General features: G+C 44.2%; 1 protein-coding gene across 1 annotated transcript in view; it reads right to left on the reverse strand.

Annotated features, from left to right (window-relative positions):
• The window catches only part of LOC145396553 (teneurin-m-like), a 1,418,848-nt gene that overhangs the window by 1,191,562 nt on the left and 202,140 nt on the right, over positions 1-25,146 (reverse strand). The window contains exons 4-12 of the mRNA XM_080269929.1: positions 24,954-25,113; positions 13,748-13,870; positions 11,256-11,460; positions 9,758-10,643; positions 9,091-9,463; positions 8,156-8,445; positions 7,448-7,819; positions 6,241-7,231; positions 5,506-5,647 (exon numbers count right to left, since the gene is read on the reverse strand). Coding sequence (XP_080126055.1) covers positions 5,506-5,647; positions 6,241-7,231; positions 7,448-7,819; positions 8,156-8,445; positions 9,091-9,463; positions 9,758-10,643; positions 11,256-11,460; positions 13,748-13,870; positions 24,954-25,113 — 3,542 coding nt within the window. The remainder of the gene's footprint in view (positions 1-5,505; positions 5,648-6,240; positions 7,232-7,447; positions 7,820-8,155; positions 8,446-9,090; positions 9,464-9,757; positions 10,644-11,255; positions 11,461-13,747; positions 13,871-24,953; positions 25,114-25,146) is intronic.

Genomic DNA, 25,146 nt, shown 5'->3' on the forward strand with positions numbered 1-25,146 from the left:
AAGAACAGAGTAAAATATGTTTATCAATAAGAGACAGAGAGAAGACAAATGCGAGAAGCATGGGTCACATAAAAGAGCCTATCAAAAAATGAAAAGGTCTGAAACAGGTCCGAAGCAAAACGGCTCTAAGAAAGCAACAAATTATATCGTTGAAAGACAAACATGGTGAAGTCAGTGAATGCAGAGAGAGGTTGGTGTTTGTTTGTTTGTTTGTCTGTCTGTCTGTCTGTCAGTCTGTCAGTTAACAACATTAAGCGAAACCTGCTGGTGCGATGTTGACTAAAATTACAGGGATGATGTGCTATGACCTAATCACCTGATAAAATTTTGGGCCAAATTGGGCTAAGGCCCAGCCTGTAGGCCCCCAAAAAAGGTAAAAAAAAAAAAAAAAAAAAAAAAAAAAATACGGGTAAGAAATCTTTCTTCCGTCATAACTCATTTCAAGTTGGTCATATCGACATGAAACCAAAGCCTAAAGGTGCAGCTTTCAAATCTGCATGCTATAACATGCCTCATTACATCACGGGGGCGGTAGGGGGGTCAATGTCAGGTGAGTCCGACCTAAATTTCAAATGTGCATAAAATCTTCAATTTTCACCCGATTTACTCCAAATATGACATGCGACTATCCTGTTGTGTTTATACGTTAGCACTAAAATGACTGCCTGGGACGGGTTTGCTATGCCTTGGCACCGCTTCTTGTTTTTAATGCATTAAAGTGTCAGTTTTGCCCTTCTTCAAAGAGCCACAAGCATCCACAAAAAATTGTTTCAAAATCACACAGCTATGTCCTATATCATCTCTCAGTATTCATGGACTTTCTCGTGAGATTTATCATTTATAAATCACATTACTTCTGCAAAATCTGCTTCCCAGAGGTTGGGTGTGTTAAACCCACGCCATACTTTCTTAACCCCTAAGCACTCGTTGTCTCATTACAGCATATGGGCCTTATTTTCCCCTGTGTGAATTGTAGCTCTCGTGTGTGTGAGGGAGGGGGAAGGGGGTTCACCACATAAAGCTCTTCTAAACACGGTGGAATCAGAGGCTTTCTGTCCCACCAACCATCCTCCTCTAAGTGAAACTTTGCATCCTACTGTCTATTAGCCTCATTGTTGAATATCTCACCCTCAGTTATCATTTCATTGGTCATTGCATTTTTGAGCCAATTGCTTGCATTCCTCCCTTATACTGTCTTGCAGCAGCCGTCCGCTTTCTGTCTAACTCTGTAATGCAAAAGTTAAGTGGTACTCTCAGCCTTTCATGTACACTTCTAGTTAACTAAGATCTGTATCCAATTTGTATTTATCATTGCCTATAATCTTCAGTATCTTAAACGCATTCATCCAGGCATCTCGAAATGAATTGATTTTGATGTTACATCAATTTTATTGAGTTGCATTTGAAAAAGGTCATCGTTAGAGGAATTTTAGCTATTGATTCGCTGTTTACATAAAACAAAACAAAGGACACCTCAGATAGCCGTACCCACCTCTACAATACTATAGAGTGAATGAAATGATCAGTTACTGGAGAGCGGAGGGGCAGTGGCGTACCTGAGGGGGGGGCTGTTTGAAACCGCCCCCCAGGCCCCCAATTGAGGGAGGCCCCCAAAAGCCTTAAAAATTTATAAGATTTTTTATTAATATTTAAAAATAGATATATTTATCATCCCAACAATCCCGGCTGAGATATCAGATAAGTTTTGAGAATGAGGGGGGGCTAGGTTCTTTGCGGGGCCCCCCCTCCTGGAGGGGGGGCCCCGCAAAGAACCTAGTTCCCAGGGCCCCCAGATCTCTAGGTACGTCCCTGCGGAGGGGTGAACCCCAGGGGTTCCACCCTCTGCAAACTCTGGTCCAGGTGAAGATCAACCTCTGTGAAAATGTTGTGTACGTGTGTAAACTCTGTGGCGTTGTCCACCCTGGGGGCAGTCTTCGGCATTCCACCTTGCCTAAAATGTGGTCGGAATCTCTACCAGTATATAAAATTTTGTCTTCGTTGGTTAAAGACCATGATAGTGCATAATGGCTTTGGCTAGGACCCTCGCCCCCCTCCTCCCATGCATGACGTATGGTCTTTGGGGATCTCACCCTGTTTAAAACGTGGCCCCAGCAGAGATTTACTAATTATGCAAAATTTTATGTTCTTAGGTAAAAAACGATGGTACTGTTCCTCCTGGGGGCCACCCCACTGATCTTGGGGGTGGTCATCGGAAGTCCCACCCTGCCTAAAACGTGGCCGGGATAAGCGCCAACCAATATGCCAGGTTTCGTGTCCTTAGGTTAAAAACTATGACCGTGCATAATGGCTTTGCCGTGACTCCCGGGACCTCCTCCTTCCCGGTGTAGGGCGAACCTTGGTAGTTCCATCCGTCTCAAAACGTGGTCAGGAGTGAGCATCTATCAGTATGCAAAAGTTCAAGTACTTTGGTTAAAAACAGTGACTGTGCATGACGATTTTGGCCAAGACCACCGGAACCCCCCCCCCCCGGGGAGGGTGCAAGTGAAGCACTACCACTGCGCAAAAGTTCGTGTTCCACTGCCATGACACTCGGTTATGAGTAGGACATCCGTGTGCCGCCACCCCTACGGGGGATCCACCCTGCCTGAAACCTGGCCCCTGGGATGGTCTACCAATGAGCAAAATTACAAAATTTCGTTTTCTTAACACTCCCTCTACATGGTCTGGGTCCCATTCTTCAAAAAAGTGCAATAGTTCAGTGAGTGAGTGAGGGAAAGAGTTATACTAGGACAAGCACTACATTTGGCCACCCCTGTGCATTTATCCTCCCCCACTTGACACAGAAACAAACAAACACACACACACACACACACACACACACACACACACACACACACACACACACACACACACACACTTGTATTGCTTACACGTTAAAGCAGATGAGTGCAAGTGGCCCACACACACATGTGCTGTATGATCTACACATCATAGCAAATGAGTGCAAACGAGCTTGTTAAAACTATCTTCATTTACTCCAGCTGCAGCCATGGTAACTCAATGGTTACTGTTTTCACCTGCCGATCGTTGCATGTTCTGAGTGTGGGATTCGAAATCCAAGACGGAACGGATGTCAGTTGGATGGTATGTCTTTTCATACATTTGTGTATGTTCGCACTCTGAGGTTCGTATCAAAATGAGCCTTGTCAAAAATTTCTCCATTATTTTACTTCTTTATCTTTCCCACCCATATTTTTAATGGTTCTATAGATGCTCCCCTCTCAGAAAAAGCTGAACTTTGCTCAGACTTTTGCCTCTAACCCTGTTTTGATGATTCCATTAATATCCTTATCTCCTCCATCTTCTGATATCCCGATGCCTGTCATTAGAATTTCAGGAGATGTGCTTCCTGCTCTCATTGGCCCCCAGAATAATAAGATGTACAGTACTAAGGAGGTCCCTCCTGTCAGAAAAAAAAAAAATGTTTCTGTGCTGATACCCTGCCTTGGCAAACTCTTTTGTCTGTGTTTGACAACTGGCATATTTCCTTCTTGTTAAACGTTTGTTCTCATTCAGCCTATTTCGAGTAAGGATGCCCGTTACTTACCTCTACAGCTATCGCCCACTTGCCTGACTCCATCAAGTCTTCATTCAATTTTTTTTCTGACCGCCTGTATAGGTTCCATCAGGGATGCCGTACTGGCGATCTTCTTGCAATCCTCTAAGGAATTAGGTCATCCTCTTTTCGGGATATCTGTGAAATCTTTGCTACTGCGTTAGATAAATCAAAGGACTTCGAGAGAGCCTGATTTCCTAACTTCTCCCTTGCTGTTTCTCTCCTTACTCTCCTTTCACCTTAAATTTCCACTTTGGCTGGTCTATAATTGCTGCTGTACTGTAAATAACCACTGTTCTTATAAAGCTAACAAAACAGGTGTACCCTAGGGCTTCCTCTTTCTTCCGTCACCACCTCTTCTTTGCATGGCGAAGGGTTAATAATGGCTATCAATCCCCCTCGGTAAGGAAGGTCCGATCCTGCATTAGACCTCAGGTAAATTTAAAATACAAATATAAATTGCTAAGAAGTTACCTAATAGATACAGTTCCGTAAGTAACATTATTATTATTCATTTAGTTGTAAAACTGAACTGCAACAATAAAAGGGCCCTCCCCCCCCCTCTCTCTCTCTGTTTCATCCTTCGATCTAAACAATTATTTCTCTCTTCTACCCAAATTTCTGTTTTATTATATCAATAATGGCAATGTTACATATTTCAGAACTCCACGTCAGTTTCACTTAATTCTTTCTGTACGATGCCGTTTCACTAAGATGTCTAACTGTGAAAGGTTCATCATTTGAATGACGTATTATTCACTTTGCTCTTACTACCTTCAGACGGTTCTTTTTTCCTTGAGAGAGCCTTTTTAAACAACCGGAGTTGGATATAGCCTTATTAACTTCCTCACTACTAGAGATAATTATGTTCAAAGTCGAATGAAATCGTCTGGTGGTAGAAGGAATAAAATAATACATCATTGGACATATGGAATTAATGAAATTATTTCTAACCCATTCATTATCGCAGTTCTACTCTAAACTAAAGAAAATTGTCTGGTGGTAGGAAAACTGTATACAACAGGCGACGTCGTAGTTAAAGGGCAAATAGAAAATACTGTATCAGCAGGTAACATTTCTAGCCTTGACTTTTCATTTGTATTTTCAATACTGCATTTTAGGATTAGCAAACAGTACGAGAGTCTATGGCCAGTCATCGCGTTTCTCTAGTAATCAGAGGCAAACAGTTCTGATGCATTCTGGAAGTTGTGTGCAAGAACAACTGTGTGAATAATAAAGTACTGGTAAACTATTTCACCTCCTGTCAATATTTCCTTTCACATAAAAGGAGGGGTGGTTGCGTTAGGAGTGTTAGTATCATAGGTCCGTATCCTTGTTGGCATAATGTAGCAGACTTTGTTGCACCTTTTCCTTAGCGATTTATTTTGCTAATTATAACTTATCATATCCTTGCATGCCTGCTAAATTGTTTTAATGTCGACAAAGTGTACATAAAAAACATAAAAAACTGTACTGGACTGTAATGAGCAGAATAAATCTAAAAGGAGGAGCCGTCATGAAAACACCAGTCATCTAGAATATGACTTAGAAAATAATACTGACCTCAACCGAAATTTTATATATACAGTATACACACACACACACACACTCACACACACACACACACACACACACATATATATATATATATATATAAAATGTTAGTTACATTTCGCAGCTTTTTCCTGTAAGAAAAGGACATTATCTCGCTTCTGTTTAGTTAGCTTTATTTTTCTAATAAGATCAGCGTTCAATAAAAAACTACAAATTGTGTTTTGTTAGTTTCTATTCTTCATCCATAACCTTTCCTCCTTAAAGACTAAATTTTTCTGGCCTTTATTTGGTTAGTATTATTATTTTTCCCAAGCGTAAACTCCGGCGAAAAACCATTAGTAAAAATTCTGGGGGAGTCTTGAACAAACACTCACCTTGGGTCCTGCTGTCTATTGTCAGACTGGCATCGATTGTGGCTCCCTCCCTCCATCGGCGTGGGGAGGGACGGGGTTCGGTGGGGAGGTCGTGGGAAGGAGTGGGGAGGCGATGGGTAGAGCTGATGGGAGGATGAGAGTCCTGGGGAGAGGAAGGGAGGTCGTGGGGAGAGGAGGAGAGCTGGAGGGTAGAGCTGACTCTAGTTTGAGACTCGTGGTCGTAGGTGGGGAGGCCGTAGGAATGTGGGATGGTGGTAGTGGGATAGAGGATGGAAGAATGGGGTGTTGGGAGGAGCGCTGCGAAGGTGGAGGGGCCAGAAAGAGGTGGGGTTGGGAGTAGATTCGTGGGAGATACTGTCGCGGTGAGATTGAGAGATTCCTGGAAGAGATAGGGAGTAGAGGTGATATGAGGTGCGGTGGGGAGTAGCTGGGGAGACGTAGAGGAAAGCTGGGGAAGAGAGGCTTGGAGAAAGGGGTAGGTAGGGGCATTGTACACGTGAGTAACTGCTGGTTGGTCGACGAAAGCATATCTTAACTTCGTCTCCACCACAACATCACTTGGATTTTTTGGTCTCTTGTAAATATCAGCTCTTCGGTTCATATCCTCTCCTTGATGACTCCCAGGGTATGGTATCATTATAGTAGTTGTAAAATATCCTTGGGTTGGGTTCTGTCTCTGTGTAAGGGTAGGATTTTGGGTGTGGGTTCGCTGTCTATGCCGATCTGTGCCCTCACCGTGGTGGTGTCTGTGACGGTGGTGTGGTGTGGCTTGCTGCTCTCGGTTTGGTGCTGTATTTTGTTGTTGGTGCTGTGACTGATGCTGTTGCAGTAGCGGTGGTTGTTGTTGCTGTGACGGTGGTAGGCTGGGGCTAGACACGTGTTCGCTGGCCCCAACGATCGTCCCTGAATTGAGATTTGCCCCGACACGCCCCGGCATTAAGGCGGGATCCACACCTCCATCGCACTGACAGAAACATTTGCATGGGCGAGCCTCGGATTGTACCGGATCGCTGGGGAGCATAATGCCAGGGCTCCAGCCTTCCCTACTGCTCCTCGTGCTGCTGTTGCTGCTGTTACTTCTGCTGTCGCTTCTGCTGTCACTTCCTCCCCTACTAATGTTACCACTTCCACTGTTACTACCATCACTATTATTTATGTCACTTGTAGTATTGTTACCACTACCACTGCTACTGTAACTCATATTGCTACTGCTACTGCCAGTGCGGCTGCTGGAGCTAATACTACTGCTGGTGCTACTACCACTCCTATTACTGTCAACATGCAACGATGTACTACCACTCTCTGACGTTGCGCCTCGGTCACTAACACCTCTATTGTCGCCCCTACCCACCACATTACTCCTGCTCTCGCTATTTCCGACACTGCCAACACCTCCACCAATAGTCGCACCAGGTGAATAAGCGTGTGTGGAGGTAGAGGCAGGTGTGTAGAGGAGGCGGTGGTGGGTGGATGGGGGAGGAAGAGGAGAGTCTGGAAACCCACTATTCCTCTCTTCGTCCAGTAATGAACTTTCCAGCGCGCGATCCAGTGAGCCTTCTGGAATCCCCTTGAGACCTGGTTCGTCCTTTCCGATACTCTCGTCCTCAGAATTATCCCCTTCTTCCCTCCTCTCCTCTTCCCCTTCTCTTTCCACATCCCAGAATCCTTCTTCTCCTCGTTTATTGTTCCCTTCTCCATATCGCCTTGCAGAGGACCCACGCTCAGCCTCCCCGTCAGCATCGTAAATATAATCTTCGTCATAATCGTTTCTCTCGGCGCCCATCGCGTTACTTTCCACGTCCGCACTGCCGTCGCTCCACCAAGATGGATACTCGCCCTTATCTTCCTCCCCGTTTCCTCCTCCTCCTCCTCCTTCCTCTCTTCTTTCTCCCTCCTCTCTTTCCTCCGCCTCTCTTCTCTCTCCCCCGTCCCTAGAGCTGACCTGAACGTGGCTGGACTCGTGATTGGGATCCGCGGTCCTCTGATTGCTTCTTGAAAGGAGAGAGTGTCCTTGGTTGGCTTCAGATCCCATGCTATCGATACTCGATTCCTTACTCTCTCTGTGACCCGACCCACCGGATGACCCAGGACCTGATTGCTTTTCCTGAGATTCGATGCTTTTTCCAGGCTCATACACCACGGGCGGAATAACCTCGCGATCGCCGCTCTGTGTGGGGTAGAAAGGGAGGTCAATATCCCCTCCCTCAGTCTCTGCTGGGGAGACACCGCCTGCTGGCTTTATTGTCTTGTTTCTTTGATCTTTGGCGGCCACGTCATTGATGCTGATTCCTACTTGGTCCCCCGTGGCGTGGGTCTGTGGGTCCAGAAGCAGCGAGTCGGCAGCCATGGGGAGCGCCAAGGAACCACCCATGCTGGCGTAAGAATTTCCATTACTCCAGCCTGAAGTGTCGCTACCTGAGAGCGGCGTCAGGTCGCCACCTTCTTCACTCCGATTGTTCAAGGCTTCCTCATTCCTCTCTTCTCCACTTCCTCCTCCTCTCTCCTCCTCCTGGATTTGTGAAAGCGAGGGGAAAGAATGAGGTGAGTGGGAGAGGTCTTGTGTCGGCTTTACGTTATCGCTGGCTGTCATTGCATCGGACATTTCAGTCCAGCCCTCAAATCTTCTAGTATTACTTGGTGATGGTCTGACCTGGTTGTCTCGAAGGTTAGTATTTGCGTGCTCATTTCTTAGTGATGAGTCTACTGAGGCACTGCCATGGTGCTCACGACCTCTACTGTAACTCCTTCCTAACGACAGCACACTTTCACTGATATAGCTCCCTCCAGCGCCTCCTACGGGATCGAAGACCTTGGTGACCCCATTTCCCTGCGTCAAAACTCTCTCTGATCCCTCCTCTGTCACTCTGTTTCCTTGGGCATCATTGGTATCTTGCTTTTGCAGGTTTTGTCTCGTGTTTACTCTATCGTCATGCTCCCCTCCTGAAGTGGAAATCAAGGGGATCAGAGTCCCTTTTGATAAGCCTTCTCTGAGGCCTGGAGGGAATCTGTGCATTTTTTCCTCTCCTTGGAGCTGGGTCTGAGAGGGACTGTCCGAGTGAGAAAAGTGACTCTTTGTGGGTGTGGCAAATGATGGAGTTTGAGTGATGATATAAGGTGAAGCTGTAGGCTGAGAATTAGAAGGGGTGATATGAGCATGAGTGGGCATAGAGTAAGAATGGGAGGGAGTGATGCGAGCATGAGAGGGCATAGAGTGAGAATGAGAGGGAGTAATGCGAACAAAAGAAGATGAGGTTTGAACCTCAAAGGACGGAGAGGGAAGATGGAAGGGCGTGTCTAGAGGATTAAAGGGTGTGGCAGAGGCGTGTGAGGAAGGAAGGTCCAGGGTAAACACACCACCGTGATTCAATATAATATCTGGGTCGATAACTGTCTCCCCATTGTGTTCCACTGATTGTAGCACCTGTGTCTCCTGTCCTCTCATCACACTCATGCCCGTCCCTGCTCCTCCTCCTCCTCCTCCTCCTCCCTCTCCTCTTTCCTCCACCTCTCCGCCAGATTTGATTTTATGGATATTTGTGGACGAGGACGCTGAGTTCATCGCTTCGTTCTGATTAGCGTCGGAACTTGAGTCAGTGATGTTTATGTTATTGTTGCTTACAGGCGTGTGGGAGTGGGATATTGCGGCAGAATCGACCCTGCTTGAGTTCAGTTGTTGTGGTGGTGCTGTAGTCTGATGTGTCCCTGAGGTTTGCTGTTCTGATGATGAAGTCTGATTTTGTGTTCCTGAAGTTAGATGTTGTACTGCTGAAAACTGCTGCATTGCTGTGAACTCGTGTTGCTGTGCTGAATTCTGCTCTTGTACTACTAAACTTTGGTCTTGTGGTGCTGAGCTGTACTTTTGAGATTCTAAGTTTATGTGCTGTTCTGCTGTGCTCTGATGCTGTGTTGCTGATTCTCTTTGCTGCTCTACCGACAGTGCCTGCTTTTCATTAATGGCCTGGGAGCCAGAGAGGGGAGAGACGGACAATGTAGAGGATTCACGAGGGGAAGGAGGAGGGGAATGATGTGAAGAAGGAAGAGACCCGTGTGAGGGAGGAGAGGAGTAGAGCTGAGAAGGGGTATAAAGAGGATGAGGATAGTGTGAAGGAGAAGAATAGTGTTGGGAAGATGGAGTGTTTTGCAAGGAGACAGAAGGAGCATATTGGGGTGGAGGATGAGGATAGTGTGATGGGGAGAGGGAAGGCACTGAGGCAGGAGAATCAACAAGTACAGCCGATAATTCTACCATTACCTTCGGCCCAACAGGTGTGCCAACTCGGCTTCCTAGAGTTGAATGATCGAACGGGTGTGAGTTATGTTTTGCCTCGACTGCAGCGTGAGAGGGCATTGTTGGAGAGGCGATTTGAGGTTTGTGCTCGATCAGCTCTTCTGTTTGCGGTGTTTCAGGGCCACTAGAAGGCTTTTGCTCAATTGCACCCTGTGTTTGGGTGTTTGGAGACGGCTGCTCGATGAGATGCTGTGTTTGTGTGGTGTATGGATGCAAGTTTTGCTGTATATGGGGCAGGGAAGTGTGGAGACCAGGTTGAGTAGTGATGATGGAGGGCTCAGATGAACTAAATCCCATTTCGCCTGTGTTGGTTGAGAAGGGCTGTGAAATGTGTTCACTTAAATTCACGTTGCTTTCACTTGGATCCGTATTTTCCTTGTAGTCTCGAGTTCCCTTGCTTAAATCCGGCCTGCGTTCGTTCAAGTTCTCATTTTTCTTCTCATCTGATACTCGTTCATTGGAACCTTGGTTGCTCTGTTCTGGATCCACATTTTCCCACTCTCCATATGACGACCGAGAAACTGACTGGTCAGCTGCTGTCTCCTGCGTCACTTGATATTCGAACGGCCTCCCTGGAGAATGGCTCGCTGCTACTGATGACTTAGGAGGGATGGAGTTCGAATCATTCCCCCAAACCTCGCTTGTGTTAGTGATGCTGTCCCTCTTAATTCCATTCGCAAGGAAACGAGACTCACTGGCCTCCCATACCTCCTCGCTTTTGTTGGTGTAGGTGGTGGTGTCTCTCTCGATTACACTCGCCGGGTCAATGGGGAAACGAGTTTCTCTTGCAGCGAGGCTTGTGGTGGTAGAATGGGTAGTCCCTAGAGACGTGTGGCTAAGGTGGTGGTGGCTGTGGCGGTGGGAGACTGGCTGTGCGGTGCTTAGTGTTGCTGGATTATTCACGAGTAGTGTTGATGGGACTCGAGGGAGTGTTTGGGTTGATGTCGCTGCCTGCCTAGCCTCCCTCCTCTCCTCTCCCTCCTCCTGCCACACAGAGGAGGAAGAGGGTAACAGGGAAATGGAGGTGGAAGAAAAGGTTAAGGGGGAAACAGAGGAGGAAGACAAGGATTGGAGAGAAATGAGGGAGGAAGAAGAGGGAGAGACTGTGGATGCGAGAGTTAAGGATGTGGCTGTAGAAAGTGTGAGGAAAAACAATGACTCGGAGGGAAAATCTAGATCGGCCATGAACTGTCCTCTGGGGTAGAGGGTTGAAGAAGAGAACAGGGGCTCTGAGGAGGACTGGGAATTTGGTTGAGCATTACTGGAGTGAACGGGAGATTGGTTAGAAATATCAAGATTGGTCGGGGGAACAGAGTTAGGATTGGACTGATCATTATGGTCCATACTGAGTTGAGGTGAAGACTGAGAATGGAAACTGGAATGGAACTGGGAATGAAACTGGGACTGAAGGTGGGGATTGGATTGGGATTGGGGATCAAATTCGTGGTACTCTTGAGCTGACCTGACCCGTCGTAGTCGATTCCCTGGTACATGGGGAACGAAGCTTTTTGAATTTATCCCCACACCATCCTCGCTCTCCATCTTTTCTTCGTTCTTCATCTCTCCTTTTCCCCCCACGTCCCTACCTGAGCCCCGTAAGGCAAACTTACGGCCCCGTGGCGCCCCACTGATAACGTCACCGGGGCGCGGCGGGGCGAAGGGGGAGTCTGCAAGTGGACATCAACCAGGGTGCACAGCTTAGAACATGCCACATTAACAATACATCAATCAAGTGGAATAACAGGGATAATACATAGGCTGCAAGAGTATGCTTAAAGGTGTTACGGTGCACTAAAGGGTGCTACAGTGTGCTAAAAAGGTGCCAAGGTGTGCTAGGGGTTGCTGAAGGGTGCGAGGGATTGTTAAAGGTAGTAGGTGAAGGGGAGTCTACAAGTGGACAACACTCAGGATGCACAATTTAGGACATACCTCATCATTAATACATCAATCATGTGGAATGACAGGGATAATAAATTGGACACTAGGGTGTGCTAGAGGGTGGTAGGTTTGCTGAAGGGGTGCTTGGATGTGCTAAGCGACTGATGCTAGAGAAGCTTCGGGATTTTACGGGCGGTGAGAGGTGCTAGGGAGTACTGGAGTACTGAGGGATGCTAGAGAATGTTGGAAGGTGTGTTGAACATTGATGAAGAGGTGCTGAGGGTGCTAGTAGAGGTGCTGAGCGTGTTAGTAAACGCTGTAGGGTGCAGTAATTTGCTGAACATTACTTAGGAGGAGTAGCAAGGGGTGCTAGGGAATACTGTAGTGTGCTATAGTGTGGTCAACGTTCCTTAGTGGAGTATTAAGGGATTCTGTGAGATGCTGAAAGGTGCTACGATGTGCTCAATGTTGCTGAGGAGGTGTAGTGTGTGTGTGTGTGTGTGTGTGTGTGTGTGTGTGTGTGTGTGTGTGTGTGTGTGTGTGTGTGTGTGTGTGTGTGTGTGTGTGTGTGTGCTGCAACGATACACAAGGGTGCTGGAGGGAGGGAGGAGCCAGGTAAATAAATAATAACCGGGCGGGGTCGGAGGGGCAGTAAAGAGGACTAAAAGTGCCTCACCGCCCACCACTTAAAAACGGGAAGAGAAGGAATGGGGGATATATGTGAACATTTACTGAGAAGACCGGAGGTATATGGGGCATTTATGGGGAAGACTAGGGGATATATGGAAATATTCATAAGGAGTTTTATGGTACATGGGGATGTTCATGAGGATTAAATGAGTCACAAATATGGGAATATTCATGGGAAGGAATGAGGATTTATGAAGACATTCATATCTGGACTTACAGAAAGGAATGAAATTTTTAGGGGTGAGGGGTATGTATGTGGGTATGTGAAACGCATCGGCTGGGGATATACTGTGTATAGCGAATCGATAATGCATAGGAGTGTGTGGCTTGGCACGGGAATACATGGGGAAATCTATGGCGGGGTGTGGGGTAAAAGAGGGAAGAACTGACGTACAAGGGAACGCTTTAGTGCAGGTGCGTGTTTAGGAAACTTGGGAGAGGCTTGAGAAGAGAATGTCAGTAAAGAAATGGGATATATGAGAGAAGGAATGGTGTTAGCATGGATCTATGGGCATATTCATGGGGAACAGCAGGGTGGGTAAGCATGGGGAGGGAGGAGAAGTCTGAGAAATATAGAAAAATCACACACAACAAACACAAAACAACAAATCAAAAGGGAAGCACACACAGAAAAGAAAAATTTCATAAGCAAATCAAATAAACTATAAAATCTTCAGCAGAATGACGTACTTTAAATTCATTCTTGTCATCTCCAGACGCTGTCACTCAGCTTGGAAGAGATTTCGGATCAGAGGTACTGCTATCGTACTTACACTTCCTTAATCTCTTCACTATTCTTATCTCTTACGATGAGAAAAAGACATGGGTTGATAGAAGCAAGAATAAAATGAAACGCCATCGTACTGAATTGGTAAATCCCTTCAGTACGATGACGCATTTTTATTATATTTTTGTTATATCCAGACGATTCTCTTCAGCTTATGAGAGGTTCTCGACTGGAAGCACCGGATATAGTGTTCATTAACCCTCCAAAGTGAGTATCTCCAAAGCCAGATAAAATCGTCCTGAGATGGCAAGAATGCGATATAAAGGCATACTGGAGGCCGGGATGGTATGGGGAGACATAGGAAGCGCGGAGAGGTATGGGGAGGTGTAGAGACAGAGGGAAGTGTGGGGAGGAGTACGAGAGCGTATGGAGGAACAGGTAAGTATTAGGAGGTCTGGGGAGGCATGGAGAGGCATGGGAAGGCATTGGAAGGTAAAGGAGCTATGGGGAGGTATGACACAATGTAGAGAGGTATCAGGAGGCGTAGGGAAGTATTGAAAGGAGTGCAGAAACGTGGGGAGGAGTACGGAGGCATAGTACTGGGTAGTACTGGGAAACTTTTGAAAGTATGGTGAGGCATGGAAAGGCATGAACATTACCTGGTTGTGATCCTGGCTGTCCTGAGGCGGGGAGATTGACTGCTGGGGATGAGTCGATGCCCAGGCTGCCCAGGTCCTCCCCAACACAGGCTCCAGCGGTATGCCACACACCCACCTGCGACGCTGTGGGCAAAAACATTCACAGTAAGACCATGTTCTTCTCGGCTTAGCACGCTGTCTGACATCCCTTCCTCATCAATTTAATGATCTCCCCCTGATGGAGTCCGGCGAGTTATTGCTTTTGGTCGAGTTTGTGTGTTTGTTTGTTTGTTTGTTGCTTTATTTGATAGGAACATTACGGAAAAACGGCGGAATGAAAAAACATGAAACTTTCAGGATATGTGGGCACTGGTCCCAAAAGAAAGTGATTAAATTTTGGATACAACCGGGTGACCCTGAAAAGTCAAAATCAAGGTCACGGATTTTCAGAGGGTTACAACTTGAGAACAGATGAAGATAGAGATATTTACTATCATGGACGTACAGGAACTCTTCATATGCACTTTCATTTGGCACCAAGACCTTTGATCTTGAATGACCTTGAGAGGTCAAACTCAAGGTCACGGATATTTAGGAGGCTATAACTCGAAACTGGTTGAAGATAGGGAGATATTTACTATATCAACACGTAGGAAATCCCGTATGGGGTTTTAATTGGTACCATGACCTAAGACCGTAAGTGATCTTGAAAGGTCAGACTCAGGGTCACGGATATTCAGGGAGCTATAACTTGAAATTCGTTGAAGAAAGGTCAAACGCAAGATCGCGGATTTTCAGAAGGCATAACTTGAAAACATTTGCGCCATTATCTTAGACTTAGATTGTGCACTGACAAAATGGCAGAAACGAGTCAGTATTTATCAGCAATAAAATAACTGCTGTCGGGCGAGGTTTGTTGTGCCTGGCACCATTTGATATGAATATTATAGGTTATTTTCCGCTCATATGTAGTTTATATCATTCTTATATCAACATAGATTACATAGATAATATGCAGAGACATACACGTTGGTTCATATATAACACATAACAGTTGTGGTGTGTTGTGGGAATAGTCCGGTAAAACTTACTGGCATATACCCTGGATCAGTTTACTGCTTCCCATACCCTTTTCGTAATGTATACTCTGTTTTTTGCTCCCATTACTTACTGGGTTGATCAAAAATTCACGAAGTAGCCATAATATCTATGCTTTGCACACCAGCAAACTGAGCCGTTCCCACAATAAACAGCATTGGAGAGTGCAATTAACACTGTGCCAAGAAAGCAGATACAGAAGTAAACTGGTAAGGAAGTGTTAGGGAGCTTCTTTAGCTAACGACAGTACAGGCTTAAGTCATCGTTTTATGCCAGGGATTTTTGCAGATTATCAGAAGTTTATTTTGCAGACATTTGGTCCTGTGGTACTGCACACCGGGTAAACTGGTAGATCAGCGGAACTGATAATGCCACACTCCCACCTGCCACGCTGTGGGACAAACCAGTTATAGAAAGTCTGCGTACCCTTATACTAGGTTTTCCGTGAGATATATGAAATTCTTGGTTAATTATAAGGAAAAAATTCCATATCAACATGGCTTCAGCTCTCAGTCACCTTGGTGTCATGGGCGAATATAATATCTCATAATTATAATTCAACCCTTAGACCCTCAATAAGTGCATGGCGATCAGTAGCAGCTGAGAATTTAACCCATTTACACACACACCCATATATATACTGTACAGTATATATATATATATATATATATATATATATATATATATATATATATATATATATATATATATATATATATATATATATATACTCAATATTAGTCAAAGAATGAACTCTCGAGGTTTCTCATAGCTCGCGGAACACCATGTATATCAAGGATGTGCTCCAGAATACCGACTCCTTTTTCAGGCAACTGGTAATGTAAATTGGAGTAAACTGGTAAATCAGAATAATCGTTGGCAATTGATTTTGAACTGAAAAATTTTCTGTGAGTACTGTGTACTCAAAAAGAAAACAGAATATTTAAAACGGCAATTTATACCGAGGACTTCTATCTATCTATCTATGTATTGCCAGACGCCTTCATCCCGTACGGGGTGGCCACAAACAAATCGCCTCCACGTCGCTCTGTTCCCCGCCATTTCACTGCCCTGCTCCCAACTCACACCCCCTCTCTCATATACCACTCCACTCCATCCCTCCATCTCATCCTGGGCCTCCACCTCCCTCTCCCCCTCTTCACCTCACTCACATACACTCTCTTCGTCAGTCTCTCACCCTCCATCCTCTCCACATGGCCAAACCACCTCAGTGTGTTCCTCCTAACGCTTCCTATCACATCCACATCCACACCACAACGCTCCTTTATATCCTCATTTGTCAGCTTGTCTCTCCATGTGACTCCACATGCTCCTTTTAAATAATTCATTTCCACTCTCTCACTCTTGACTTGTGTCCTTCCAACAACGTCCAAGCTTCACTTCCATACGTTAGAGTTGGTATCACAATACCGTCATGTAGTAACTTTTTCACTTCCATGCTCACTTCCCTGTTTCATATCATTGCTTTCAAGGAACCAGCGACCTTTCTTCCTTGTTGTACTCTTTCAAGCACTTCACTTTCCAAACTTCCATCCTTACTCATCACACTCCCCAAGTACTTAAACGTACTCACATTTTCCATTTCCTTGCTGTATATAATTGTATCTAATCCCGTATTGCTCTTTTCCAAGTGTACTCGTCCGAGGCTAGACCACCATAGTTTATTACATTTAGGGGAAGATATTCAGCCTGCTTTCTCTGGTGACGGTCTACTCGTATAATAAAATAATCTTTAGTCTACCCTTGGGAATCAAACGTATGATAGGTGGACATGCCGACTGGTGCATTGTAAACACTAGACTACAGAGAATTATTAAGACCTTTGTACATAATATTACAATTTTATCAAAATTTCCTTTATATGTAATCTTAAATTACAGTTACTTATGGATCTGAATCTAAGCACGCATGGCACATGACTTTTCCAACTAGTACCTCAGACTACCTGACCAACGGGTAAATGTTTTTTCCCCTCACCTCACAGAACTGAGTCTCTCCCACAACTCGAACACTAAGTCGTGGATGCATGAAATTCGATGAGCCTTAGTTATACAGTGGAAATAAGTCTGTCGGCCGCTTGCAAAACTGACCCCCCAGATACCACTTGGCCGTTAACGGAGCTTAACTGGGTCAGGGATGTTTATCAGGTTAGCACAACACCGCAATACCGTTGTTGGCACTACAACGCCAGGTGGTCTATGCTCTGGTAGGACACTCAAGTCGTGTCTTCTGCGTAGTTGTTAGAACCCTCATGAAGTGACTGGAGTTTTTTTTATTTTTTTATTGTATAATAATATTAGGGAAATAGACAAGAAAACAGGCCCCAAGTACCTTCAAGCATCGCATGCGGTAATATGGTTTTGACTGGTATAGCTCTCTCTCTCTCTCTCTCTCTCTTCTTTTTAAATTTTTGATTATGAGTGACTTTAATACATATAGCTATATGTACAAATACTTAAGTTGTCGCAGGTATATAATAATTACAAATATATCCATTAATTCACAAAATTAGAAAACTACAGAATAAAGAATAAACAGTATTACTTGCTCCCTTTTATAATGGGAAGTATGGTTGCCATGACGAAAATGATGATGATGATATGAGTAATTTGAAACTGGAAGGTTACATAATGCTAATGCTAATGTTACAGCTACGTTAGTGTGAGGAAGTTCGATAATTACAAGTAAGAGTATACTACTTTCATACAGAAATTTATCAGTAATTTTTCTTTCGCAAAATTTGCCTAACTACAGAATTGTACTGGTACATAAAATTACCGTTCCGTGAGTAACGGTGATTCATAAAATTACAAAGTTCCACATAAATACATGGGTGTATAGAATTAATGTACTACAGAATTGCTTTCATGATATTTACAAAACGCTACATTTACAAAAAACTACACACACACCACTTAGGCGCTACGATAGTAAATGGTGATGGAAAAAATAATATATAATAAATTCACAGATGAGCCATTACACTATCTTATTCCAACATTCTATTTACTTATCTTTCCGTTGATAAAACGAAAATAAACAGTGTATTATAACAATTAAGGTACAGTACATCTATAAATCTGACAGACAAACATATAGATAATTAGATAGATATATTCCTTTCGTTTCGTTTTTCGTTTCGTTTTTGAAGGCTCCAACATGCTTGCATGCTTCGGCCTTGGTCACCCAGTGGCCGCTCTCCATGCTGCTTGATCTCTGGCTGCCTCCCTATTCAGTCCTTTAACCCAGAGGTCACGCTTAATGACCTCGTCCCAGGTCTTTTTTGGTCTACCCCTCGCAACGCCACTCCTAATATTAATGTTTCTCACTTTCTGCACCCATTTATCATCCCCCATCCTCTCCACAAGCCCAAATCACCTCAATCTACCTTTCCTCATCGCAACACCAATGCACTCCAGTCCCATCCTACATCTCAACTCTTTCCGTCGTAAACCTAACCCTACCAGCACACGCATAAACGCACACACACTCAGGGACGCACTTCACATCCACCTAATCATTGTCATTTCTGTACGTTTGAGCCTGCGAATATCCTCTTCCTTTACGACCCAGGTCTCACTACCATACAGCATTACACACCTAACACATGCTGCATACAGAGTTCCCTTAGCCCGTGTGAAAAGCCCTCTCAGTGTCAGGAGAGGCAACAGCCTGTATATATATGGTAGGTGGGGGCGCTCACCATCCACTCACTCGATGTAGTGATGCTCTCGGGAGTCTGCCCTTTCCTATCCTCCATTCTTCTTTCCTTCCATCCTCTTCTGTCTTTCTTTTCTTCGGGCTTTCCTCGTCCTTCTGCTTACGGATGACTTTACACTCCCTTTTCTGTCTTTCCTTCCTTTCCTCTTTCCTCTTCCATCTGCCTGTGGGTGACTCTATACTGAGTGACAAGCTAGATGGTTTCCTGTGCACCATGAAACCATTTACTACGCTGGGTGGTAACCATATAACCAAATTTTGGCGCCTGGTTGTTTGGTGGGTAATTAAGGCACTCAGTCGGATTTAGCCAGTGAAGGTTTATATCCAAGGGGTAGTTGGGGTTTATTGCTCAGGTCATGCCACTCAGGGATGAGTGAGGCTGTGGTCATTTTCATCTTAAATATCAGGACCAACTGCCTAGCCCCGGGCTCCTACGCTCCTCATGGGGCAACGTATGATTGAATAATGGATATATATATATATATATATATATATATATATATATATATATATATATATAGAGAGAGAGAGAGAGAGAGAGAGAGAGAGGGGGGGGGGTTAATACGGGAGAAATTTCCTAAGCGAGGAAGGAGAAAGGGTTGGCGGGTATAAGGAAGGCACAGGGGTGGAGAGGGAGGGAGGAATGGGAAGAGGGAAGACGAGGGTGAGCTAGAGGGAGGATGGAAGGGGAGGAGAAGGAAAAAGAAAGAGACATTGATGGGAAAGTGCATGAAGAGAAGAAGTAAATAAGTATTAAATACACAAACACACACACACACACACACACACACACACACACACACACACACACACACACACACACACACACACACACACACTAAACCACAGACATGCCTACAAATGAATGAGAACGAGCACACAATGGCGCTCATTCACATGCACACGCATACATACCACGGGTGTACGTACCGGCACGTATGCACTGCTTACAGATGCACAAAAACTGAGGCACATGTGCACACGCACACAATAAAACATACATAAACTATATTAGCCCACGCAAAGCATGTATAACTTGTCATATATGCTAATATATCCACAAGTATACATACATCATTTCCACACAAACACAACTCACACGCACACAGGACTATACAGTATACACAAACGCACATAATTTCCAATCATACATGAACACATCATGGACACTCGCATTTTAAATGGAAATGCAAACACACACACACACACACACACACACACACACACACACACACACACACACACACACACACACACACACACACACACACACAAGCACATACAGTACACACATCCAGTTCTACATACGTACTCGCAAGCAGACTCACACACAAACGCACATGCACGCAAACACGCAGCAAATTACAGTAAGGCTAACCCATGATTGCTATTCTTTAAAAATGGCCAACAATAAACTGAAGTGGTCTGTAGAAGAGAGAGAGAGAGAGAGAGAGAGAGAGAGAGAGAGAGAGAGAGAGAGAGAGAGAGAGAGAGAGAGAGAGAGAGAGAGAGAGAGAGAGACGAGCAGCCTATGTATCCAAACATCTTTACATTACACACACACACACACACACACACACACACACACACACACACACACAAGTAAAGCTGTACCAGACATTTACACACTCACATATATTTAGTCCTCTTTCTCCCCCCCCCCCACACACACACACACATAGAACTCCATGAAAGTCGTCATCTGGAGAAAAGAGGGAGTGAGAAAGGGAGAGAGGGATGGAGGGAGTGAAAAGAAGGGGGAAGGGGGGGAGGGAGGAGCGAGAGACGGGAGAGAAGAAATGAAGCGGGAGAGGTGGAAATGAAAGACAGGAAGGTGGGAATGGAAGACAAAGATAAAATAAAGAGAGGAACTGAGAGCTTTCCCTGCTTAGCTGCCTTACCTCCATGTCTATGTTACGTCTCTGCCTCGCGACCTACCTTCCAACCTTCCTTCCTCCCGTCCTGTCTTCTTACATCCTTCCCCCCCCAACTCTCCATCTCTCTCTCTCTCTCTCTCTCTCTCACACTGTCTCATTTAACTTCTCCCTCTTACCCAACTAGCCAACTAGCCTTCTCTCTTAACCTGCTTGCCTTTCCATCATCCTCTCTACCAACCTACCTGCTCCAAACACTCCTGACTCTTTTTGTCCTTCCCCCCCCCCTCTTTAATTGGATGTACAGGCAAAGTGTTCGAACTCAAATCGGAGAATATCATCCTTCCCTTGTACATTTCCTTAAGCGTCCACATCTGGGGCATTGTGTGCAATTTTGATCACCATATTACGAGAAAGAAATAGGGGAGTTAGAGATAGTGCAGCGAAAAGTAACCAATATGATACCAGGACTGAGAGAGAAATCACAAAAGGAACATTCGAAAAAGTTGAAGCTGCTTGATTTGTCAAAGCCCAGACTGCGAGGAGTTTTAATTCAAGTATTCAAAATTTTTAAAGGACAGGGCAATATGATATCCGATGAGTCCGTCGCAGAAGACTGTTTTGATTACACTCGGGGTAACGGATATAATATTAATGGCAATCGTTTCCAACCAAATGAAACAAAACTTTGTTTCTTTAACAGGGTCTTCAAAATCTGGAACATGTTGCCTAGGTACACTGGTGTACCCAGAAAATTGAAAAGGAGGGACATTTTTTTTTTTTTTTAATCTTTTTAACTGTGCAGCTCATGACTTTGGCGAGCGCAGCCAGCCCGTAGAGCTGGGGGGTTCGGGGGGCGCTGTAAGCCCCCCCCCAAGAAAATTTTGCATTTTGGCCAATTTTATGATCATTTTGAGGCCATACGGAACGGGTATTCGACATAAATATAGCATATTCTAAAGTAATTTTTAAGTACTCTGTGCCACTAAGTTATGATTCAGTCTCTCCAATAACCTTATACTACTAAAATTGAAACGCTCACATTTTGATCAAACAACTTTACAACTGTAATAAACTAATAACAATAACATTAAAAAATATTTATAAATTAATCACTGTATTATTCTCAGTTACAAACAGTTAAAGACAAGACATATCCAAAATAATTTTTTTGCTGTTAATTCAGTTGAAACAGATGAAGCTGATAAGCAGTTCTCAGAGCAACCAGTGGATAAAATCAGAAAACCGTCATTTCTGAGATGCAACTGAGTATAATACATAAGCAGTTTATTCAGGTATGCATTATTTAAGCTGGATTTTAAAACTGTTTGTGTTGTCAGCATAAGTATGTAGGTAGGGGAAATCTAAGTACTCTGAAAAAGTATTATTTTAATGTTTATACATTTAATATATATATATATATATATATATATATATATATATATATATATATATATATATATATATATATATAACTTACTTGGTAAATAAGGTTGGGGGAGTTTCTCGGATCCAGCTCCTATCTCCACCTTTTATTGCATCTATGTTAATTCACTGTGAATTAGAATGCGCTCACAGAACGCAGAGCTCCGCCAATGCCATTGCCATTAAGGGGGTTTTACACGGTCAAACATGTTGGCCAACACGTTTGACAACACGATGTTTGAGAGTATGTTTGAACATGTGAAAGGGGTAAACATGTTGGACCAACGTGTTGGACGGATGTCTGATCTGGCCTGACTTTTGTGGGCGGAGCTTGCTCGTTCATGTCCATGCATGAACGTCTGAACACGCATCAGTCTCCAACCGTCATACATACTCAAATCTCGCGGAGGTAACATCTATAGCAGCTCCTTCAGTGACAGACTTGCCGATTATTTCCAAAATGAATGATACGTGTGCCGTTAAGGACAAGGAAAGGGAAATTATGGTGGATTTCATTGACATATATTGGAAGCATATAGCATTGTGGAAGGTGAAATCGAAAGAATACTCTAATAGGAATTTAAGAAATAAAGGTATAGATGAATTGCATGGAAAGCTAAAAGAACTTGACCCTCAGTGCTCGCGGGATGATGTGATGAAAAAAATCAACTGTCTTCGTAGTTCTTTTAGAAGGGAACTTCGAAAACATGAGAGCTCCAAGAAGTCTGGCAAATCAACTGATGAAATATACACACCCACTCTCTGGTATTTTGAAGACATGATGTTCATATGTGATCAAGACGTGCCACGAGAAAGTAGATCAAGTTTGCATTCTGTTGATGAAGAGGTGAGTTGTAAGGATTTGGCCTCTTATTTATTTATTATTTTTTTTTTTTGTGGTCCCTTTTCAGTAACCAGTCCTTTGTCCACTTTGAACGCTTCCTTTTCTTTTCGTTGAGGGCAATCACTATCCCAATTGCCATCACCTCGTCTTGAGTAAGGGACATGTTGCCCCTTTGCCTCTTGGCACCGACTGAGGTTGTCTGTCTGTTTGGTTTGAACGTGTAACAACTCTTCAAACATGTTGTGTTGGAGGTTTGATGAGCGAGTTGGCCAACATGTTTGACCGTGTAAAACCCCCTTTAGATAGGATACAGATCCAGATCGCCCCCAAATTTAATCAACTCTTTCTTGGTCCATGGCGAACCTTTCCACAAAATCTCATTAAAAATCATTGAGAACTTTTGGAGATACAGTACTTTGCGGGATACTCCGGATCTGGATGCGGATCCGGCTAAAAATTTAATCTGTTCACAGGCCCATGGCCCACCCTTCCACAAAATTTCATCAAAATCCTTTCATAACTTTTTGGGTAATCTTGGTAACAGACAGGTAGACAGTCAAACAGACAAAACAACCAACGCGGGGCAATGCATAACCTCCTTGGTGGAAGTAGAAAGAATTGTCATTTAAAGTAATATTGGTAAAAATTATACATAACATCAAGGATGTGTGGGACCACCACTTAATAAGAAAAAAAACTGCCTTTGGACTGATTCAGCGACAGGAGTGTACAGAAGTGCATTTTCGAGTATGAAGAGATTCCATAAACAAGGAAATACGATTTTTATAGGGGATAAAGGGCCTACCGCGCTGCATCATGATGGTGTCACAATTTTATAAATACCGAAACCAGCAGGTTAGGATTACGTTAGGTTAGATAAGAGAAAATTAGGCTAGGCTAGATTAAAATAGGTTAGGTTAGGATAAATTAGGTTAGACAAAATTAGGTTTAGATAAATAAGGTTGGATTAGGATAATTTTGGTTAGTTTACGGAAATTTAAGTTCGGTTAGGGTAAATGAGGTTAGGCATGGGTAGGATAGAATAAAATGGATTATGTTACGATCATTTAAGTTTAGATAAATCAGCACTGATGAGGGAAGATTTGTACTGAAGCGACGTTCTAAGACGGCGTCCGTCTGTCTTCATTGCACAAGAAATTGAAAATGCACTCAGGAAAAAAAATCACATGAAGGACTCAGGTAAAAAAACAAAAAACAAAAAGATAAAATAAAGAAAATGAAGAAAACGGCAAAATATGGTGGTCCCATGTCTCCTTGAGGAATAGACCTACGCCTTCGGTCGTCCACACACTGTATGTTCATGTGTTCGTATACGGAACCTCATATCCATAAAATTGACCACAGCGTAATTATTAGTCGCGTAATTTAATTTATCTTCATCATTATCATCATCATCATCATTATCCACAGCAACTAGGGCCATGCAGATCTGTAGACCAACATCACAGGTACGATCAGCCTCACGACCAGCTATTGTTATGATCTTAAATGAATCATCCTATTCTCTTATCACGAACCGCTGGAGCAAAATCTGGATTCAGATCCGAACCAGATCATGATCTGCTCCCTGATCTGTGAGTACAAACAGAAGATGCCTTTGCTTTCCTATCCTTATCTGTATCCACAGAATTATATATACGGTAGTCACAGACTCTCATAAACAACCTCGAGTGGACCACAGGGCCTGTTACTGTTGGCTTTCCATTTGTTCTCCTTTGTTCTCTCTCTCTCTCTCTCTCTCTCTCTCTCGTTCTGCCTTCCACTCATCTCCCTCTTCTTGCTTGCCGCTGTCTGTGCCTCTCTCCCAGCCTGCTTTCTTTGCGTGCATCTGCGTGGTAGGAGCGAACCTCCAATTTCAGTATAACTGGCGATTAACTGAGCTAGGAGGGGTTAGGGATCCTCATCAAGTTAGAACTAACACGCTATAGGAGGGTACTCAATGACGAAGAATGCAATAGTAACAGAGAGTTAGTTATAAATTGACAAAGTTACTTACGCTAAACGAAGATAATCACTGTCAATGAATGCAGTGGTGGCAGCGAACTAGGTATTCAGTGGCGAAGAAAATACTCACTATAAGAAGGTACTCACTGTCGAAGAAGGTACTCACGCTGAGGGTAGGTGCTTACACTACAGGAAGGTACTCACGGGCTATGAAGGCAGTCAGTGGCTAAAAAGGAACTCACGCTACGGGCAGGTGCTTAAGGTATAAGGAGGTACTCACTGGCAAAGAATGTAGTGGTGGCAGCGAGGCAGAGAGTGACACAGACGAAAACGACTGTGGTGCATCGCCATGAGCAGCGGCGCCACGAGGACTTTGATACCCCGGGGAGCCGCAGGGGCGAGAACCGTCGTCCCCCGCTCTGGCTCATACGTAGTTGGTGCTGCAGGAGGAAAAGAACAACACAGATTAGATT

This window comes from Coenobita brevimanus, chromosome 38 (genome assembly GCF_032717465.1).
Source record: "Coenobita brevimanus isolate Jiangsu-jjx chromosome 38, ASM3271746v2, whole genome shotgun sequence".
Classification (NCBI taxonomy): Eukaryota; Metazoa; Arthropoda; class Malacostraca; order Decapoda; family Coenobitidae; genus Coenobita; species Coenobita brevimanus.